This window comes from Acipenser ruthenus, chromosome 1, assembly GCF_902713425.1.
Source record: "Acipenser ruthenus chromosome 1, fAciRut3.2 maternal haplotype, whole genome shotgun sequence".
Taxonomy (NCBI): Eukaryota; Metazoa; Chordata; class Actinopteri; order Acipenseriformes; family Acipenseridae; genus Acipenser; species Acipenser ruthenus.
The window spans coordinates 117,387,675-117,404,720 of NC_081189.1; the positions used below are offsets into that span (position 1 = coordinate 117,387,675).

At 42.6% G+C, this 17,046-nt stretch overlaps 1 protein-coding gene across 1 annotated transcript in view; it reads left to right on the top strand.

Moving 5' to 3' along the window:
- LOC117420850 (sideroflexin-5-like) overlaps positions 1-17,046 on the top strand; it is a 71,941-nt gene that overhangs the window by 43,338 nt on the left and 11,557 nt on the right. The window contains exon 13 of the mRNA XM_034034542.3: positions 5,287-5,404. Coding sequence (XP_033890433.3) covers positions 5,287-5,404 — 118 coding nt within the window. The remainder of the gene's footprint in view (positions 1-5,286; positions 5,405-17,046) is intronic.

Genomic DNA, 17,046 nt, shown 5'->3' on the forward strand with positions numbered 1-17,046 from the left:
GTTATCCTGCAGGGAGGATCCATATTGTTCATGGCAGACCCAGGGAGACCCCAGCAAAGCCATTCACTTCTGCCATAACCATAGCATCAAAATTAAGATTCACAGAGTCCAGCTTCCAGCATCAGAGTAGTATGAGGAGCTTCCAAGCTGTTCATATTATTGGTGGTAGTAGTAGTACTCATGGTAGTAATGGTAAATTCCTCATCAAGGCATGTACAAGAATGTTTTCCAGTGAGATACAAAGTTCATTTTTAAGACCTTACATGGTCTTGCTCCTGCCTATATTTCAGAGCTGCTTTTCCCATATGTTGCTAGCCATGCCCAGCGGTCTCCAGATCCCAGTATCATTGGAGCATAGAGTTAGACCCAGGGAGCGCTTGCCTTTTCATACTATGCATCTGAAATCTGAAACTCGGTTCCTAATAGGGACTTGAAACAGGGCGAGGAGCCCTGTATGTGTTATTTGTTTATTTATTTATGGAACGGGGTCTCCTCCTCCGCCCCTGTGCAGTGTATTACTTTGTATTTGTTTTGTTGTATTGTTTTATTATTATTGTTACGGTTTATTGTTTTATAAATTTGACGGTGGAGCCGAATGTTTGTTTTTGTTTCGTACTGTTTGGTAGTGTGGGTGGGAAGCCTCGTGCAGAAGGTGGCCATCTCCCGAATTAATTAAGTGATTAATTTGTTGCTAAATCGGGAGATGGTCACCTACATATAAACCTGCAGCTCTCTCAGTTCCAGGTGGGTGTTCAGAGGAGGAACGAGAGCGAGCGGATTGAGAGAGAGAAATAGTAATAGTAATACAGGAACAGTGACAGCAATTGCCCAGCCTGACCTGTATTGTTTTAGTTTTGTTTTGTTTTGTGTTCGAGACTTGTTTTGTTTACCTTTTTATTTTCGCTCTGTGACCAAGTTTGTTTTTGTTAAAACATTTTATTTATTTTTGTATTATTTTAATAAACGGCTCACGCCTTGTCCTTTTTGCACCGCAGTACTGCCTTTGTGTTTTGGTTCCTGCTTCTGGCCTGACGTCACCAGACTAAAAAAATGTTAAATTCTTCCAAATTAATTTAGACCTTTTTTTTTTTATAGTTTGACCTCAGTATCTGCTTAGGAGTAATGTAATGTTCTAGTGTTCTAGGTTTTTATTTTATTGAAATTTTGCATTGAGGTGCCCTGATAGAAAAAAGTTCAGATTTGCTGTTGCTGTTATTGTTGTTTTTAGGTGTTGATTATGAATTATTTAGGTGGCATGTTTTGGTATGAGTTCTTTAATTATTTCTACAGTGCAGTAGGTTTGTGTCACAAAGACGGCCGGAGTGGGTGGCGTCAGACCAGAAGCAGGAAGTAAACAGACAGAGATTTGTGGTTTGGTGAAGCTGAGCGAATGCTTTCGCTCAGCATTTAATCAATAGAACAGAAAATAAAAGGTTTGAAACACAAAAAACACTGGACACGGCACTTGCGCCAAAATAAATAGACAAACAAAACGGACTAGACAGTGCACAGACAGACGAACAAAACACGGTGAGCAGATTTAACTATTTACTTTACTTTTACAATTACCTCCGTCTCCAAACCCGTTCTCCACTCACCGAACACCTAACCCCGAGTGAAGGAAATGTGCGTCTATATATACTATTGTGCTGGGATTCAATTACTAATTAATTATTCACTTGAATCCCAGCACGTGAATTAATTCTGTGCAACCCCGTGCTTACATATTACATTTAACCAGCACGTGAAGTGATTTGTGCTCTCCTCGTGCCTAAATACAAATCTACACTTTTTAAATACACGTGAAACACAGACCCGTTTATATCCCGTGTACCAATGACTATACACCAACATTAACACACGCACGCAACATACAACACATAACACACAAATGCACACAGGGGCGGGGCGCATTGCCACAGTTTGTCATTTGGAAAAAGTGATCCCAAATTTTGCACTGGAGCAAAAAACTTGAAAATCAGCCTGTGAACCTGTAGCAGTTTACACTGTGTAAAAGAATCGCCCTCACCGCGGTTCGTTGCCCCTTTAAAAACACTGACCCAACACACAGAAATGGATTTTTTTAAGCGCGGTTGCGCAATTTTTAATAAACACAAAAACAAAAATAAACAAAACAAACACCTAGCTCTCTTTGAGCACTAACTAAAACAAAACAGGAACCTAAACTAAACAGGACAGCTAAGCTGTTTACCTGTACAAAAACAAAAGAAACAAAACAGCACACACAAAAACAAAGGCTTCACTCTACCTTTTTTTTCCCTTAATTTTACGGCTGTACCCACACACCAGCACAGTCAGGCTTCTACCCTCTTCAGCCACCCAGAGCAGACTGACTGCTCTCCTTTTAAACCCTGCACCTGGCTCCAATTTTCAATAGTAGCCAGGTGCAGGTAATGATTCATAATAAAACAATTAAAAACAATTAAACAATTAAAACAAAACCAAAATGTGCCTTCCGCACATGTTTTTCTAGAGGGAGGAATTAACCCCCTCCCTGCTGTCTCACACATCCCCCCCCCATGTCTTTTCAAGACACTGGCCATACAACGGCCACCTCCCTCCACCCTTAAAAGACCACCCACCCTCAAGTCCACAAATGTCAATTTTCGGCCTCTTCCACGGGCGGGCTTGAGGGTGGGTTGGTCCCTCTGGCGTCTCCAGGGAGGGACCCAGGACCGGCGAGGAGGGACCCAGACGGCTTGTCCAGGGCGACCATAGCGCAGACCGGTGACCGGGAGCCAGGACTGACAAGCAGAGGCGTGCGCCTGTGGACCTGCGCAGCGACCTCTGGAATTCCAGGTGGAGCGCAGCACGATGCAAGGGGAGTGGAGCAATCAGCAGGGGGAACGCTAGTGACCTCTGCCCCTTGCGTAGCGACGTCTGCCTCTTGCGCAGCGACGTCTGGGATTCCAGGGGGAGTGGAGTAAGGGACCAGGTAAGCGACTGTGCCTGGCAGTGCTGCGACCTGGGAGCAAGGTCCAGCGCAGGGAGGTCTGGGCATTCCGGCCAGGTGTCCACGATGACGGGACTGGGGACCTCCCTCGGCAACGCCGGACTCACTTGCATGGATGATGGTTCTGGGAGAGGCGGCTCCTCCCCTCTGGGCTCTGGTAATGGCAGCTCCACCCCCTCTGGCTCTCGGGACGGCAGCTCCACCCCCTCTGGCTCTCGGGACGGCAGCTCCACCCCCTCTGGCTCTCGGGACGGCAGCTCCACCCCCTCTGGCTCTCGGGACGGCAGCTCCACCCCCTCTGGCTCTCGGGACGGCAGCTCCACCCCCTCTGGCTCTCGGGACGGCAACTCCACCCCCTCTGGCTCTCGGGATGGCAGCTCCCACTTTTGTAGCAGCCGCTCCAGTTCCGGTCTCTGCCTCTCCATCTTCCTTGTCTGCTCCTCCTGAGCAGTGGTGTTCTTATTAAGCCTCTCTATTAAATCTTTAAAATCCATTTTTGGGTCTCCAGGGGCGCCCACACTCGCTGCCACCATATGTAAAAGAATCGCCCTCACCGCGGTTCGTTGCCCCTTTAAAAACACTGACCCAACACACAGAAATTGATTTTTTTAAGCGCGGTTTGCGCAATTTTTAATAAACACAAAAACAAAAATAAACAAAACAAACACCTAGCTCTCTTTGAGCACTAACTAAAACAAAACAGGAACCTAAACTAAACAGGACAGCTAAGCTGTTTACCTGTACAAAAACAAAAGAAACAAAACAGCACACACAAAAACAAAGGCTTCACTCTACCTTTTTTTTCCCTTAATTTTACGGCTGTACCCACACACCAGCACAGTCGGGCTTCTACCCTCTTCAGCCACCCAGTGCAGACTGACTGCTCTCCTTTTAAACCCTGCACCTGGCTCCAATTTTCAATAGTAGCCAGGTGCAGGTAATGATTCATAATAAAACAATTAAAAACAATTAAACAATTAAAACAAAACCAAAATGTGCCTTCCGCACATGTTTTTCTAGAGGGAGGAATTAACCCCCTCCCTGCTGTCTCACAACTGGCTATCTACTTGCTCATCTTGAGCTACAGCTGACACACGCCAGAGCGTATTAATACTATCACGACTGAGACCTCATATCTAACCTTTATACCAAAGTGTTTTTTTCTCCTGCTTTTGAAAAAGTAGTTCCCAATTAAGATATTACACCCCATGTGTTAATTAGCTTCTTAATCAAGACATAACTCTTAATTAGGCTGCTGAAGTGTGACAGGCAGACCGGGTCTGGTTTAAACAACGCTGAGCTCACACGCCACGCTGTGCCGGTGATTAGATGCAAGCGGGCCACTCTTTGGCAAGAGGATTGCTGGGCACAAGTGGGCAGTAATTAGGGATGGAGTATTTTTAGAATTAAAAAGGTGGTTTAGGAAGGGTGGTGAGGAGTCTCTTACTGTACCAACATTGCTCGGCTAGATCTCTGTTCTGCTGTTGGTTAAAATGATTGTGGTTAATGACATAATGAATTGCCTGTTTCAAACTTCCCTTAGCTACACAGTTTTGAAAAGAAACGTGTTGAATGTTATAGCAAAAATGTAATTTAATTGTATAAAGTCGATATCTGTTACTACTTTGGATTACAGAAGTTCTCAGTTTCCATACCTTACTCTCAGGAAATCTTTATACACTGAGCATATGTCAGTCAAAACAGGAAGCAGCTGGTTTGTTAATGACAAGAAATAAGCAGTTATTTTTATTATTATTATTTATCAGACGCCTTTATCCAAGGCGACTTGCAGAGGCTAGGGTGTGTGAACTACGCATCAGCTGCAGAGTCACTTACAATTACGTCTCACCCGAAAGATGGAGCACAAGGAGGTTAAGTGACTTGATCAGGGTCACACAATGAGTCAGTGGCTGAGGTGGGATTTGAACCGGGGACCTCCTGGTTACAAGCCCTTTTCTTTAACCACTGGACCACACAGCCTCCCTGAAGGGGTGTGGAAAATGTTACCCTTCTGGAAAAGTGTCCAATGAAGTGCATCACTGTGAAAAAACAACAGTTGCAAACAGAGATTACCTTAACATAGTGTAGTACCAGATATCATGTTAAAAAAAAATACATCTATACATTTGTTTCTTTCAGAAGTAAACATTTGAGACCTACATGAAAACATGGCTGTTTTCACAGACCATGATGAGCAGTAAGCTCAGACTGTTTCATCTCTATAACACTAGGTAGTCCAAGATTAGGGCTAACCGGAAAGCACAAAGCCGTCCGTCAGTGTTTGTTTTTTATTTTGTGCCGTTGTGTTCCAGGCTGCCTCTGCTCCAGTCCCGGAGGAGGCTGGTCCTCCCAGTGCACAGCCTTGTGTGCCTCGCCACCTTCGGACTCGCTCTGCCTCTCGCCATCAGCCTCTTCCCTCAGATGTCAGAGGTAAAGTGATGCAGATTCACACACAGAGACAAACACACAGGGAGACAGACTAGTGCATGGGCCACATAAGTAACTGCAACACTGTTTCAGTGGGGGGTGGGGGTGGGGGGAGGCTACAAGATGATACTGTAGCCTCCAATAATTCCCCTGTTTTTCACTTTCCTGTTACAAAAGACAATCAAGTGTCAGGTATGTTTCACATCTGTAGGTTGTGTAAGTTGGCGTAATGCTCAGGAAAATTATGGGGGAATTGGAAACAAGATGTAAGTGTACAGTTTACCTGAAGATAATAGGAGGCCAGTCCTTGGTCTCCCAAGGGTCTCACAGACTGTAATATGAGGGCCACTGGGGGGGAGGGGGGTCTGTGCTACCTCAAGCTTCCATTGAAAGAATACAATGTTGCATATCATATAGTATTAACTAATTGATCGGGAGATTATTTCTAGTAAACACCTGCATTACTGATTGTGAATACCGGGCACAGCTGACAATTAACATTACCAGGACAACAGGACACATTAGTCAAGTGTGAGGCATTTTGTTTTCGTCGTGCACTCCCATTTTCTAGCTGTTTTCATGTAGTTTGATACACTGAATAAAACATTTAAATCCTTAGTTTTGGCTACAAATTACTGCGTCTTATTTTGATGACAGTCAGGTTAGACATGCCATAATCAGACCAGTGAATTTTCACGCCAGCTATGAAGCTCAACACATAGAAAATGGAGCTTTATGACTGGGTAGGAAATTGATAATTTTTAGGCTTCAGTTTATTTATTTTTTCTATTTATATTGAGGGCTATATTTGCAGAATTTAAGTTACATTTAGTTGCTGTTTACAAAAACAAAGTAAGTTATCATAACAATATAGTTAATATAACAATATAGTTAAAGAGGAAATAAAAAGAACAAGCAGATGATACCAGTAAAAAATGCTCAAAAAAATATAAAGTAAGCCCTCATATAAAGAGAATGGCACTTAATGGGTTAAAGCAGTCCAACAGGAATAGGTGTTATATCTAGATGTGGTTACAGTAGTATTGAACGCACGCACGCGCACACACACACACGCGCACACACACATCCATGCCTTATGTTTGCTGGTCTAAGAGTTACTCCTACTCGTAGAAGCAGTCTACAGAAATAACAGCTTGTTGGTTTTGGTTCTAGTTTTGTGAAACAAGCAGGAGTAAATTTACAAAAACGTTTTTCAAACGGGCCCCGCAATTTCAAAACGGCTTCACACCAGAGGCATGATTAATCTTTCAGAATATGGCTCTTTGACTCCAAGTGGCTGTGTCTATGTTATTCAAATAGATTTACTAATAACTACGCCGCTGGCAAGGCAGAAGGGGAAATATTGTCACGTTCTTAGTCCTCTGTTTCCGAGTCAAACAGTAAAATAATCGCTCTGTGGGCCTAAAGGTTGTGGGAGTTCAGTTTAACTCCATAAACTGCAAAGCACGATATACAGGACCTGGTAGAGGATTCAGACTGTATCTCGTTCACTTCCTCACCCCATGAATGTTAATTAGGATTTTCATGTTTACTGTATGTGGACACCTACAGGTTCACATGCGCATACCATGGAAGATTTGCGTTGTCATGATCCTGACAATGTGGTGCTACATGTATGCAGTGCTGAGAGGGGCCCCCAAAATCGACAAGAAACTTTGTGACTGAGCCTTTGCGTCATGTCTGTGGCACCGTGATTTTCGGTTCCGGCCTCCTTATTTCGACCCAGCCATCGTGTCCAGATTATGTTACTGTGATAGAGTCCTGGTAAACTTGCCTCAGGTAGCCGAGGAGAACACAGACGAGACTGAGATAGAGATTGACGTTGATACGCCGACACAGGCGCACGGGATTTAATTAATAAACATAAACAAAAAGTAAACAATAATGTCATGTGACGCTACCAGCGATGGTAGCGCACAGAGGACGATACATGACTGTACAAACACTCAAAAATAAAAACACAATACAACAAACTATAAATCAAAGGTGCCGTGAAAACGGCAGGCCTTGCAGCAGCCCCGGTCACAGTGATCTCTATGTTTTTATACTAACGCTCTGCCGAGACACGCCCACCTGCCTGCTGGAACGGCTCATTGCTTTCAGCTGCTGCTCCACACAGACAGGTAATCGTCCCCGGCGGAGCGCAACATCAATTAAACAGTTAATTAAATCAATTTACAACAAATAATGCAAAAATATACAATAAAACTACATATTTCCCCATGTGTAGGGCTTCCGCCCTGCCACAGTTACCCATACAAAATGTTTTAAAATAAGCTTTAAGCTTTCTACAGACCCAAATGACAGCAAATCTGCTAATCGGAACATGAAAAATATCAATCATTTAGATGTTTTAAGGCCACATTTCCTAGCCTAGTTTAAAATATGTGGAAAGACTATTGTGAATGTTACTAAATGGAAAATGCCAGCACCACTACATGACTCAAGCTGGTATCTCTGGTCAGCAAGTAAACCTGTATCTAGAGACCTCATGAGGCGACTGGGATAATAAGGGGAAATCAAACCATTAAGGTAATCTTTTCACTATGAGTAAACCTTTAAAATCAGTTCTGTGCTCAATAGGGAAACAATTTAAAGACTTTAAAATGGCAGAGACATGTTTATTCATTTTGATGCAGGTCAAAACAAGCTGCAATGACCAGTGCCTTTGAGTGAAAATAGATTTGATTACCAGGTACAGATTTCAGTGTACAATCTCTCTTCACAACCCATAACATTTATAAGGGGGGGTAATAAGTGGGTCTTCTAATCAAACAAACAAATTAATTCCTAATGTATATTACCCCCCCCCCTCACCCGGTTGATAAATCACATGGTCAACACCACCTTTGAAACTCTGTACGATCTCCTGTACCGTGCCTCTTCTGAGTGCCAGCATGCAGCCTCACGCTATTTCTTAGCGGAACAAGAAAAAAAAAACTGCAAAACAAATTCAGCTGCCAGGTGATTAATCTCTCCCCCCCCACCCCCTTTCTTTGTCTGCTCTACCTGTGTCAGCTGTTGACAAATTCACCGCGCAGTAATTGGAGGCATTTTTGACGCGCCCGCCAAGCATTTCCTGATGACTGAGACACTTGGCAAGCCCTTTCTCTCTCCCTACATCTCCTAACCCTGTAGCCATTCCGTTCTCACCCTCACGCTGTCCCGTGGAGAATGAGGCAGCCGGGTGATTGCATCTTTCCTTCACAAACAGGAAAGCAAAGAGAGGGAGGGAAAGAGAAAGAAAGAGAAGGTCTGCCTGCCTCCACACATTCATTTCCCCCAGCCCCCTGCAAGGCCTGCAAGATACAGAAACCGATTGTGATAAAGACACGTGCAAGAGAAAATGAAACTTCAATAGGTTTAGTACTGTCGGAGCAAAAAAAAAAAAAAAGACACTTTTTTTTCCCTGGATTTTTTCTTACAATTCTGTAGTAAGGGACATTCTTCTTTGGACAGGGGAGGAAGTTATCCTGACAAATTTTATATCTTAAATAATAATACTGTCCCTGCTATTTATTTTTTTTTAACTATAAAGACCAGGCGATACAATACAGTATATACAAATACAATTCCGTTTGCAACACAAAGGCCCCTCTGGAGATTCTGGAGAGGAAAGGTGAAGTGAAACTTGACAAGGACAAGTTATCGAGTCACAGAACTAGAAAGTATAGGGACCGTTTGTCTGTCTGTATATCACAGGTACATTTTTCAATGGATTTAGCTCCTAATAATTTACTTTTTCTTGGTAGTGATAGTTCTAAATGATGTATTTACAGCGTGGTGAGACATGTACTGTATGTCACTGACGTTGACTTGTGATTACTTACAAGCTTCTTGTTTTGAGCGAGTCTGGTAAACGGAAGGACCTGGCTCAGGCAATGTTTTATTAAAGCTCTTGTATTGCTGTGGTATTCAAAATGGTTTCTGTTTATGTTTCTAACAGACTAACAGACCCAACCCCCACTCCCCCCAGTCCCCCTCGAAGGGCTTTGCAATCTAACACGCACAAAGGAACAGGAGCAGAAAATAACATGACACGTGCACCATGCACACAAACAAACACCAGGGCACATGGAGGTGTGTGCAGATGGCTTTGTGTTGTTGTCTTGAAGTTGTCATGAATTGATGAAACAAAAGTAATTTACACTCCCAATCAGGATTCATTTACACTCCCCGATCACAACACTGCAGGTAATGAAGTGGAAGGGGGAAAAAAGATACATTTTGATTCTAAAAGTTGAAAAAAGAAACAGCAATGTAACTTGTGATCAGATCTGAATTCCAATTTCAGTCACTCTGAGCAAGATTGCAAATCTGACAGACTCTCAGAGAGTTGATAGTGGAGGCTCGCTGGACAGGTGCGTTTGTATGTTTACTGCTGTGTTCAGGAGGAACAGACACTAGTGTTAACCCTACAGGCCATTTTGGAGAGCAGTTCTTATTTCCACTCCCAACTACCCTGATGGAAACAGTGAGGACTGCTGTCATTTATTGAAATAGATTCTTCATGTCTGTGCTATAGAGGGGTCCAATAGTATATATATTTTTTTCGGCTTTGTAGGGCTGTCTGAGACGAGGATGTTAAATAATTGAGGCAGGCTTCAGTCTCCAAGTGCACTATGACAGCATTTGACAGCTTAAAGATAGGTATTTAAAGATATTTCACGAGTTTAAACATATTTATTAAAGCAGAGAAAATAGCATTGAAACATACAAAATTGAATATTATACACCAAATGTTCCTAAATCTTTAAATGCTGACCTGAAAAAACAGTAAATGCTAAATTTATATAATACTTTTTTTATGTCTACCTTTTAAAGACATTCTGTTTTCACTATCAGTGAATTAGCAAACGAAAAAAAAAAAAAAAGCACAAATTAATGTAAAATAGCAACAGACACGTGAAATGTCCCCTTATTGTACTGGACAGAGTGATCTTTAGCAGAAATAGTTCTGATCTTTATTGAAGCTGATGTTTTTCTTTGAAGACGTTTTAAAGAAATTGTGCAGCTCTATGCGCTGTGTGTTCAGTCATTTACTGGAAGGAAGCTAAACCGGCTGCCAGGTTCCTAAATGCAGTGTAACAGGGAGTGCGTCAATAGGGCAAAAATTGGCTGTGTTTTATTTTTAAGAGATACAGATATGTATATTTACACTATAAGATATTTACACCCCATATTACATGGCACTGGGTACATTTCACGGAAATAGTGAAATCCATGATAACTTCCATTCATTTTTACTAATTCTTTATCTCTCACATACCCTTTTCTTTTCTTTTTTTTTGCATGCTGGCTTTTTAAGGTAAATCTCTACCTCTGCTCTCACCAAAAAAACCGGTAGACTGAATCACTGTTATGTAATTTTCCCTTGGCCACTGAGGTGAATGTATTTACCACCCCTAATTTTTTTGCAGACAAATCCATGACAAATCTATTGAATACACAGCACTTTACATGAAGTGCATTTACATTGTAGTTACTTAGTAAATACATGTATACTTACAAATAATTACAATGTACTTAATATGTAAAAGATGTGTAAACCTAACTCTAAACCTAACCCGTTTCTGATACAATTGTGTACTAACATATATCGTGCAAAAAGATGTACACGTTAAGTACATTGTAACTATGCATAATAACATTGTAATTATGTGTAAGTACACTGTAATTAGAGACATTTAATGGAAAGTGTTTCCCAAGAAGATGGGAGACCAAAGCATCTCAGTAGTAGTGGTGGTGATCCTTTTTTAGATTGAAATGACTGTCAGAAACACGACTATCGATGACTGTGTCATTAAAAGCAAGTGATGATGTGATAATAATGATTGTTTCATTCTCTCATTGTGTGTATGCTCTGTCTGGTTAAAGTGAAGTTCTAAACTACTGTAGCATGTGGCATTGGTTGAGTATTTGAATTTGTCGTGCCACACACCAGTAAACTGCATGAACTGGTGCAATTATCCCACTGCAGCACAGGATCTTGCTTTGAGTCACTTTTTAGGTAGAGAAATGCACAACATTTGTCGGAAGAAAACCGGTTCTTTGTTAGCGACAAAACAAATGACCCAGCTGGAGATTACGAGGGGGCTCACATGGAGATTTTAACACTGTTTTTTGTCTTTTGGACAAAGTGTGTGCAGCGTGCAGTGAAGGCAGATGCCTGGTTTCTATGTGCAGTGCTGCCAGTCGCTGGTGTCCCCAGCCCTGCTGTTGGGAGTGTCTGTCTCACTAACAAGTCAGTGTATACCCCCGGCATTGCAGGCACTGCTGTGGCATGCTCTGAGGAATTTTACCATAATCTAGATACAATGTCTTTTCTGTATGTAGCATTCCCGTCTGCAGATACCTCAGTGCTTTCATTTCTAAATCAAACAAAGTATACACTTAAAATACTATATTATACCAGAGGTAAGAGGGGGACTATAGCTGAATGCCTTGCCTAGTATGATAGCTTTTTATTCAGGTTCTCAGAATAACTAGCAGACTATTGCTGGCTGATCTCCAAGTCCAGTCAAGGTTGTAGAATGCGAGTAGATCACTAAAATAGGCAGGGCCAGAACTAAGCCCAACGATTGCATCCCTGACATGGATAACTGTTATTTCCATATGAATTGCTTTGTCTGAAAGATTTGCAGGAGTAAGTATTACTTTACACACAGACATTCACGTTACTGTAAGACAGTCACTTTAACTTTTAGTGAGGATATAATAGGGGCACCTGACTTATGTCTAGTACTAGTACAAGTGACTATAAGCGATTGAGGGATACCACGATATTAGTAAGTAAGGGGTCTGATTGGGATGAAGGGGGAAATTAAATGTCCATCCCCCACTCATTCTGTTTCAAGGTTGGCGAGACCATCGTGTTGATTGCCAGCGTGTGCTCAAGCTTTTGGTAAGAAGATATTCCATTACAGATGAAGTGTGATGGCAAAAGAGAGCTGAATTGTTTAAAACAATGCATTGCTTCTTTTGCGTTAAACTGAAAGCCCTCATGGAGGGGGAAAGGGTTAACTGCGACTGAAAGAAAGAAAATAATTTGAAACAGGGCAGCTGAGCACACACAAGCAACACACACACACACACAAGCAACACACAGACACACACACGCAACACACACGCAATACACACACACATGCAACACACACGCAATACGCACACACACACACAAGCAACACACACACACACACACACACAAGCAACACACACGCAACACACACACACACACACACACACACACACGCCACATCTGTTCAGGATAGCACCATGCAATTAACTGCTCACATGTTTGAATTTAAGTTTTCTCTTCATTTTTTCTTCTATTACCCTCATCTCTCTTCTCACCTCACCTGTATCATCACCTCGCCAGCCTCTGCTTCTCCCTGTGTTGATGTTTCATTCTGTCACCAAGCTATTTGAAATGGTGATTAGAACCACAAAACATTTTAGGGAGGTTTAAAAGATGATTAGCATTTCATTATTACTGTAAATAGCTTGGGCTGCCATATGGTGACAAAACCAGACATATGTGCCACTCGGAATGTCACAAAGCTCTATACCCCCGAAATGCACCGGCAGCAGCTTTAGCATTTTATTTTTTTATTTTTATGTATTCATGATACCTCATGAAGTTATTAAGAACTACACCCCCCCCCCCCCCCCCCCCCCACCCTCCTTGTCTCCCTGAAAATGCCATCTGTTGGTGTAGCAAAAATAATATGTTTGTGTTCCAAAAACCACAGCAGAAACTTAAAGCTACAGTGTCCTGCATTTATGCTTACTCTGTACAGGAAATAAACTGTATTAGCTTTCAGCTCCAGTGCGTTTACATACCTGAGTGCCCCCCCCCCCCCCCCTCGAAGATTTATTTTCACTCTGTCACGCTTAAATCCTTCTACTACGAATAAGGTTACGAATGCGACTTAAAACATCTGCTGCAGCTTAACCCTTTAAGGTCCCACAGATTAAATGATGCTAACTTTCTTAATGTTACAATGAGGCGCACGAAACAGGGTTTAAAATGTACTGACAGGTTGGATCTGGATTTCTTTTATAAGTAGATATGGCGTGTGTATGATGTTGCTTACTGCAGTTTGGGCTGGACGACCTCAAAGCTGTATGTTCCGTGTACAGAATGACATCGGTACACAGGATGTTCACAAACCCTATACAGTGATAGATCATTTCTCATTCACGATTTTATAATGTTTTTTTATAGGCAGTGATTGTGTACGCTCTCTCTGATAGTGTTATAAGAAACGACTTTTCACAATACAAATTCTTTAACTTGACTGTAAAGTTCTTGCCACTAGCAAAGAACGGCAAAACAAGTTATACCTGTCTGTGTTTAACTCTGTTTGAATGGTCAATAAATCTGATCCTCATGTAGCAGGTATTTTGTACAATGTTTATCAATTATATTTTCCATATCAATAAAGCTTCTGTCTCTCTGGAGTTGTTCTGAAAGAATGAAAGAGAAAGAAAGACTATATTTTACAATTACTCATGTACTGCATACCACATGCCCACATCTAAGAGGCCCATTCTCAATTCAAAAAATATGATTCTAAGTGGTTTGGCTGGTAATTCCCTTATAAAGGTTTACCATGGTAAATTTGCACGGTAGTAATGCAGTTTCTCCGTGCTTTGTGTAAACTTGTACAGGAGTTTAAACAGTATAAACTGACTCAAGTGGTAATTCCTGAGCTGCATGCTGAAGAAACTCTTCTGAAAGGCTGTAGAGCAAAGTGAGATTATTAATTAGCACCTGGCTCCATTCCTAAGTGACTCAGGCATGGGCTGGTTGGCCCAACTAAATCACAAGCACATGCTGTTGGTGGTTGAGTGGGAAGTCTGCTCACTTCATGGTCACGGGACTGAATGTTTGAATTCACTTGGGCATCACCCAGACCTTCTCCACCCACTGCCATTCCTGCTTGCTGGGTTTGTGGAGATGTGAATTCACCTGGACATCACCCAGACCTTCTGCACCCACTCACACTCCTGCTTGCTGGGTTTGTGGAGATGTGAATTCACCTGGACATCACCCAGACCTTCTGCACCCACTCACACTCCTGCTTGCTGGGTTTGTGGAGATGTGAATTCACCTGGACATCACCCAGACCTTCTGCACCCACTGCCACTCCTGCTTGCTGGGTTTGTGGAGATGTGAATTTACCTGGACATCACCCAGACCTTCTCCACCCACTGCCACTCCTGCTTGCTTGGTGCATGGAGATGTGAATTCACCTGGGCATCACCCAGACCTTCTGCACCCGCTCACACTCCTGCTTGCTGAGTTCCTGGAGATGCAAAGCTGTCACAGCGAAATGGAGCTGCTGCCAGCTTGGCAAGGTGCATGGTGAGCCCATGGTATATTTATCAAAGAGGAGCATAGGCCTTCATCACAACTCATTCTACAATGCACAATGGTGAGTCATCTCTTCATCAAAGGCAGGCATGACAGACATGTCAAATCCACTGGCCACCCCCACGTTACATTATGTACCAGTCATTGCCAGCCATGGTGTTTCGTACAGATATAAAGCGTTGGAGATTGAACGCTTAGTTAGAGAAAGGAGACAGCTGAGGAAGCAATGGAGAAGAGCAGAACAAAGTCAGAAGGAGGGACTCAATCTCTTACAAAGGGTCATAAAAGATAAGCTTGCAACATTGCGCAGAGCTGAGCGCATACGGAAACGCTACAAAAAGAAGGAGCGTGCGAGAACTAACTTTTATAAAGACCCATTCAAATTTGTAAAGAAGTTATTCACCAGTGAGAAGAATGGCACACTAAAAGCATCTAAGTGTGAGCTGGAGAGATATTTGGAGGAAACACATACAGATTCAAAAAGGCAGGAGTCTATGTCAATTCCTTCAGACATCCCACCTATCAATCCACCAGAATACCAAATGGAGGACTGTGCATCTAAGTGGAAAGAAGTAGAGCAAGCTGTGAAAAAAGCAAGGGCTTCATCATCTCCAGGGCCTAATGGAGTTCCGTACAGAGTGTACAAGAGTGCTTCAGGAGTTTTATGAATCCTGTGGACATTGATGAAAGTGGCATGGGAAAAACAGGTTGTACCAAGAGCATGGCGACGAGCAGGTGAAGTCTTTATACCTAAAGAAAAAGATAATACAAGCATCAGTCAGTTTCACCCTATTAAACATAGAAGGCAAGATTTTCTTCAGCATTATTGCTCAGAGATTGTCAACTTACCTATTAAAGAACTGCTTCATTGACACTTCAATACAAAAAGCGGGCATTCCAGGTTTCCCAGGATGCTTAGAACACATCAGTGTGATCTGGCAACAAATTCAATCAGCTAAAAAGGAGAGGAAGGAGCTCCATGTGACATTCCTGGATTTGGCTAATGCATATGGTTCAGTGCCACATGAACTTCTTTGGGCAGCATTTGATTTTTTCAGTGTACCGATGACAATAACAAATTTAGTGAAAGCCTACTTTGGAGATTTGCAATTTAGTTTTTCAACTTCATAATTCAGCATTACATGGCAATGCCTAGAAGTTGGAATAATGGCAGGATGCACCATTTCTCCACTGGCTTTTACCATGGCAATGGAAGTAATCATTAGGGCATCAAAATGGGTAGTAGGAGGAGAGCGCTTGACTTCTGGAATGCGACTACCGCCAATTCGAGCATACATGGATGACATGACAACCATGACTACAACAGTAGCCTGCACTAATCGGTTATTGGGCAAATTAACCAATAACATTGAATGGGCACGAATGCAATTTAAGCCCACTAAATCAAGGAGCATCTCTATAATTAAAGGTAAAGTAGTAGATAAAACGTTCTTCATTAATGGTGAGGCAATACCAACAGTGTCTGAGAAGCCAGTGAAGAGTCTTGGGAGATGGTATGACGGGGATCTAAAGGACACAGTTTGTGTGGGAGATGTTAGACAACAAGCAGTGGAAGGGTTGAAGAGCATACACAGCAGCGCTTTACCAGGCAAACTAATTCTCTGGGGCTTTCAGTTTGGTCTACTGCCGCGGTTGATGTGGCCACTGTCTGTGTATGAGGTGTCTTTAACAACAGTAGAGAAGCTTGAAGCTTTAATCAGTTCATACATCAGGAAATGGTTGGGAGTTCCACGCTGCCTCAGCAGAGTGAAACTTTATGGTTAAGGAATACTGCAGCTACCAGTCTCCGCTCTAACCGAGAAGTTTAAGTGCGCCAAGGTCCGACTGGAAATTACATTAGTAGAGTCACGCGACAAATGCTTAAGGGAGGCAGCACCTGTGTTGAAAACTGGAAGAAAGTGGGCGGCAAAGAAAGCTGTGGAGGATACAAAGGCTGCCCTTTGAATTGGTGATATCATAGGGCAAGTTCAGCATAGAAGAGGGGGTCTTGGTCTCAGCTTAGCTCCTCCTACATGGCACAAGGCGGCCCTGCTCAACGGAGGAAGCTAGTAGTCAACGAGGTGCAAAAGCAGGAGGAGAGGATGAGGTGTATAAAGGCCATTTCCCAGGCCAAGCGGGGAGAATGGATGAGATGGGAACAACGCAAGATTGGCTGGCAAGACCTATGGTCAATGGAACAGAGCATGATCAGTTTCCTCATCAGGTAAACATATGATGTTCTCCC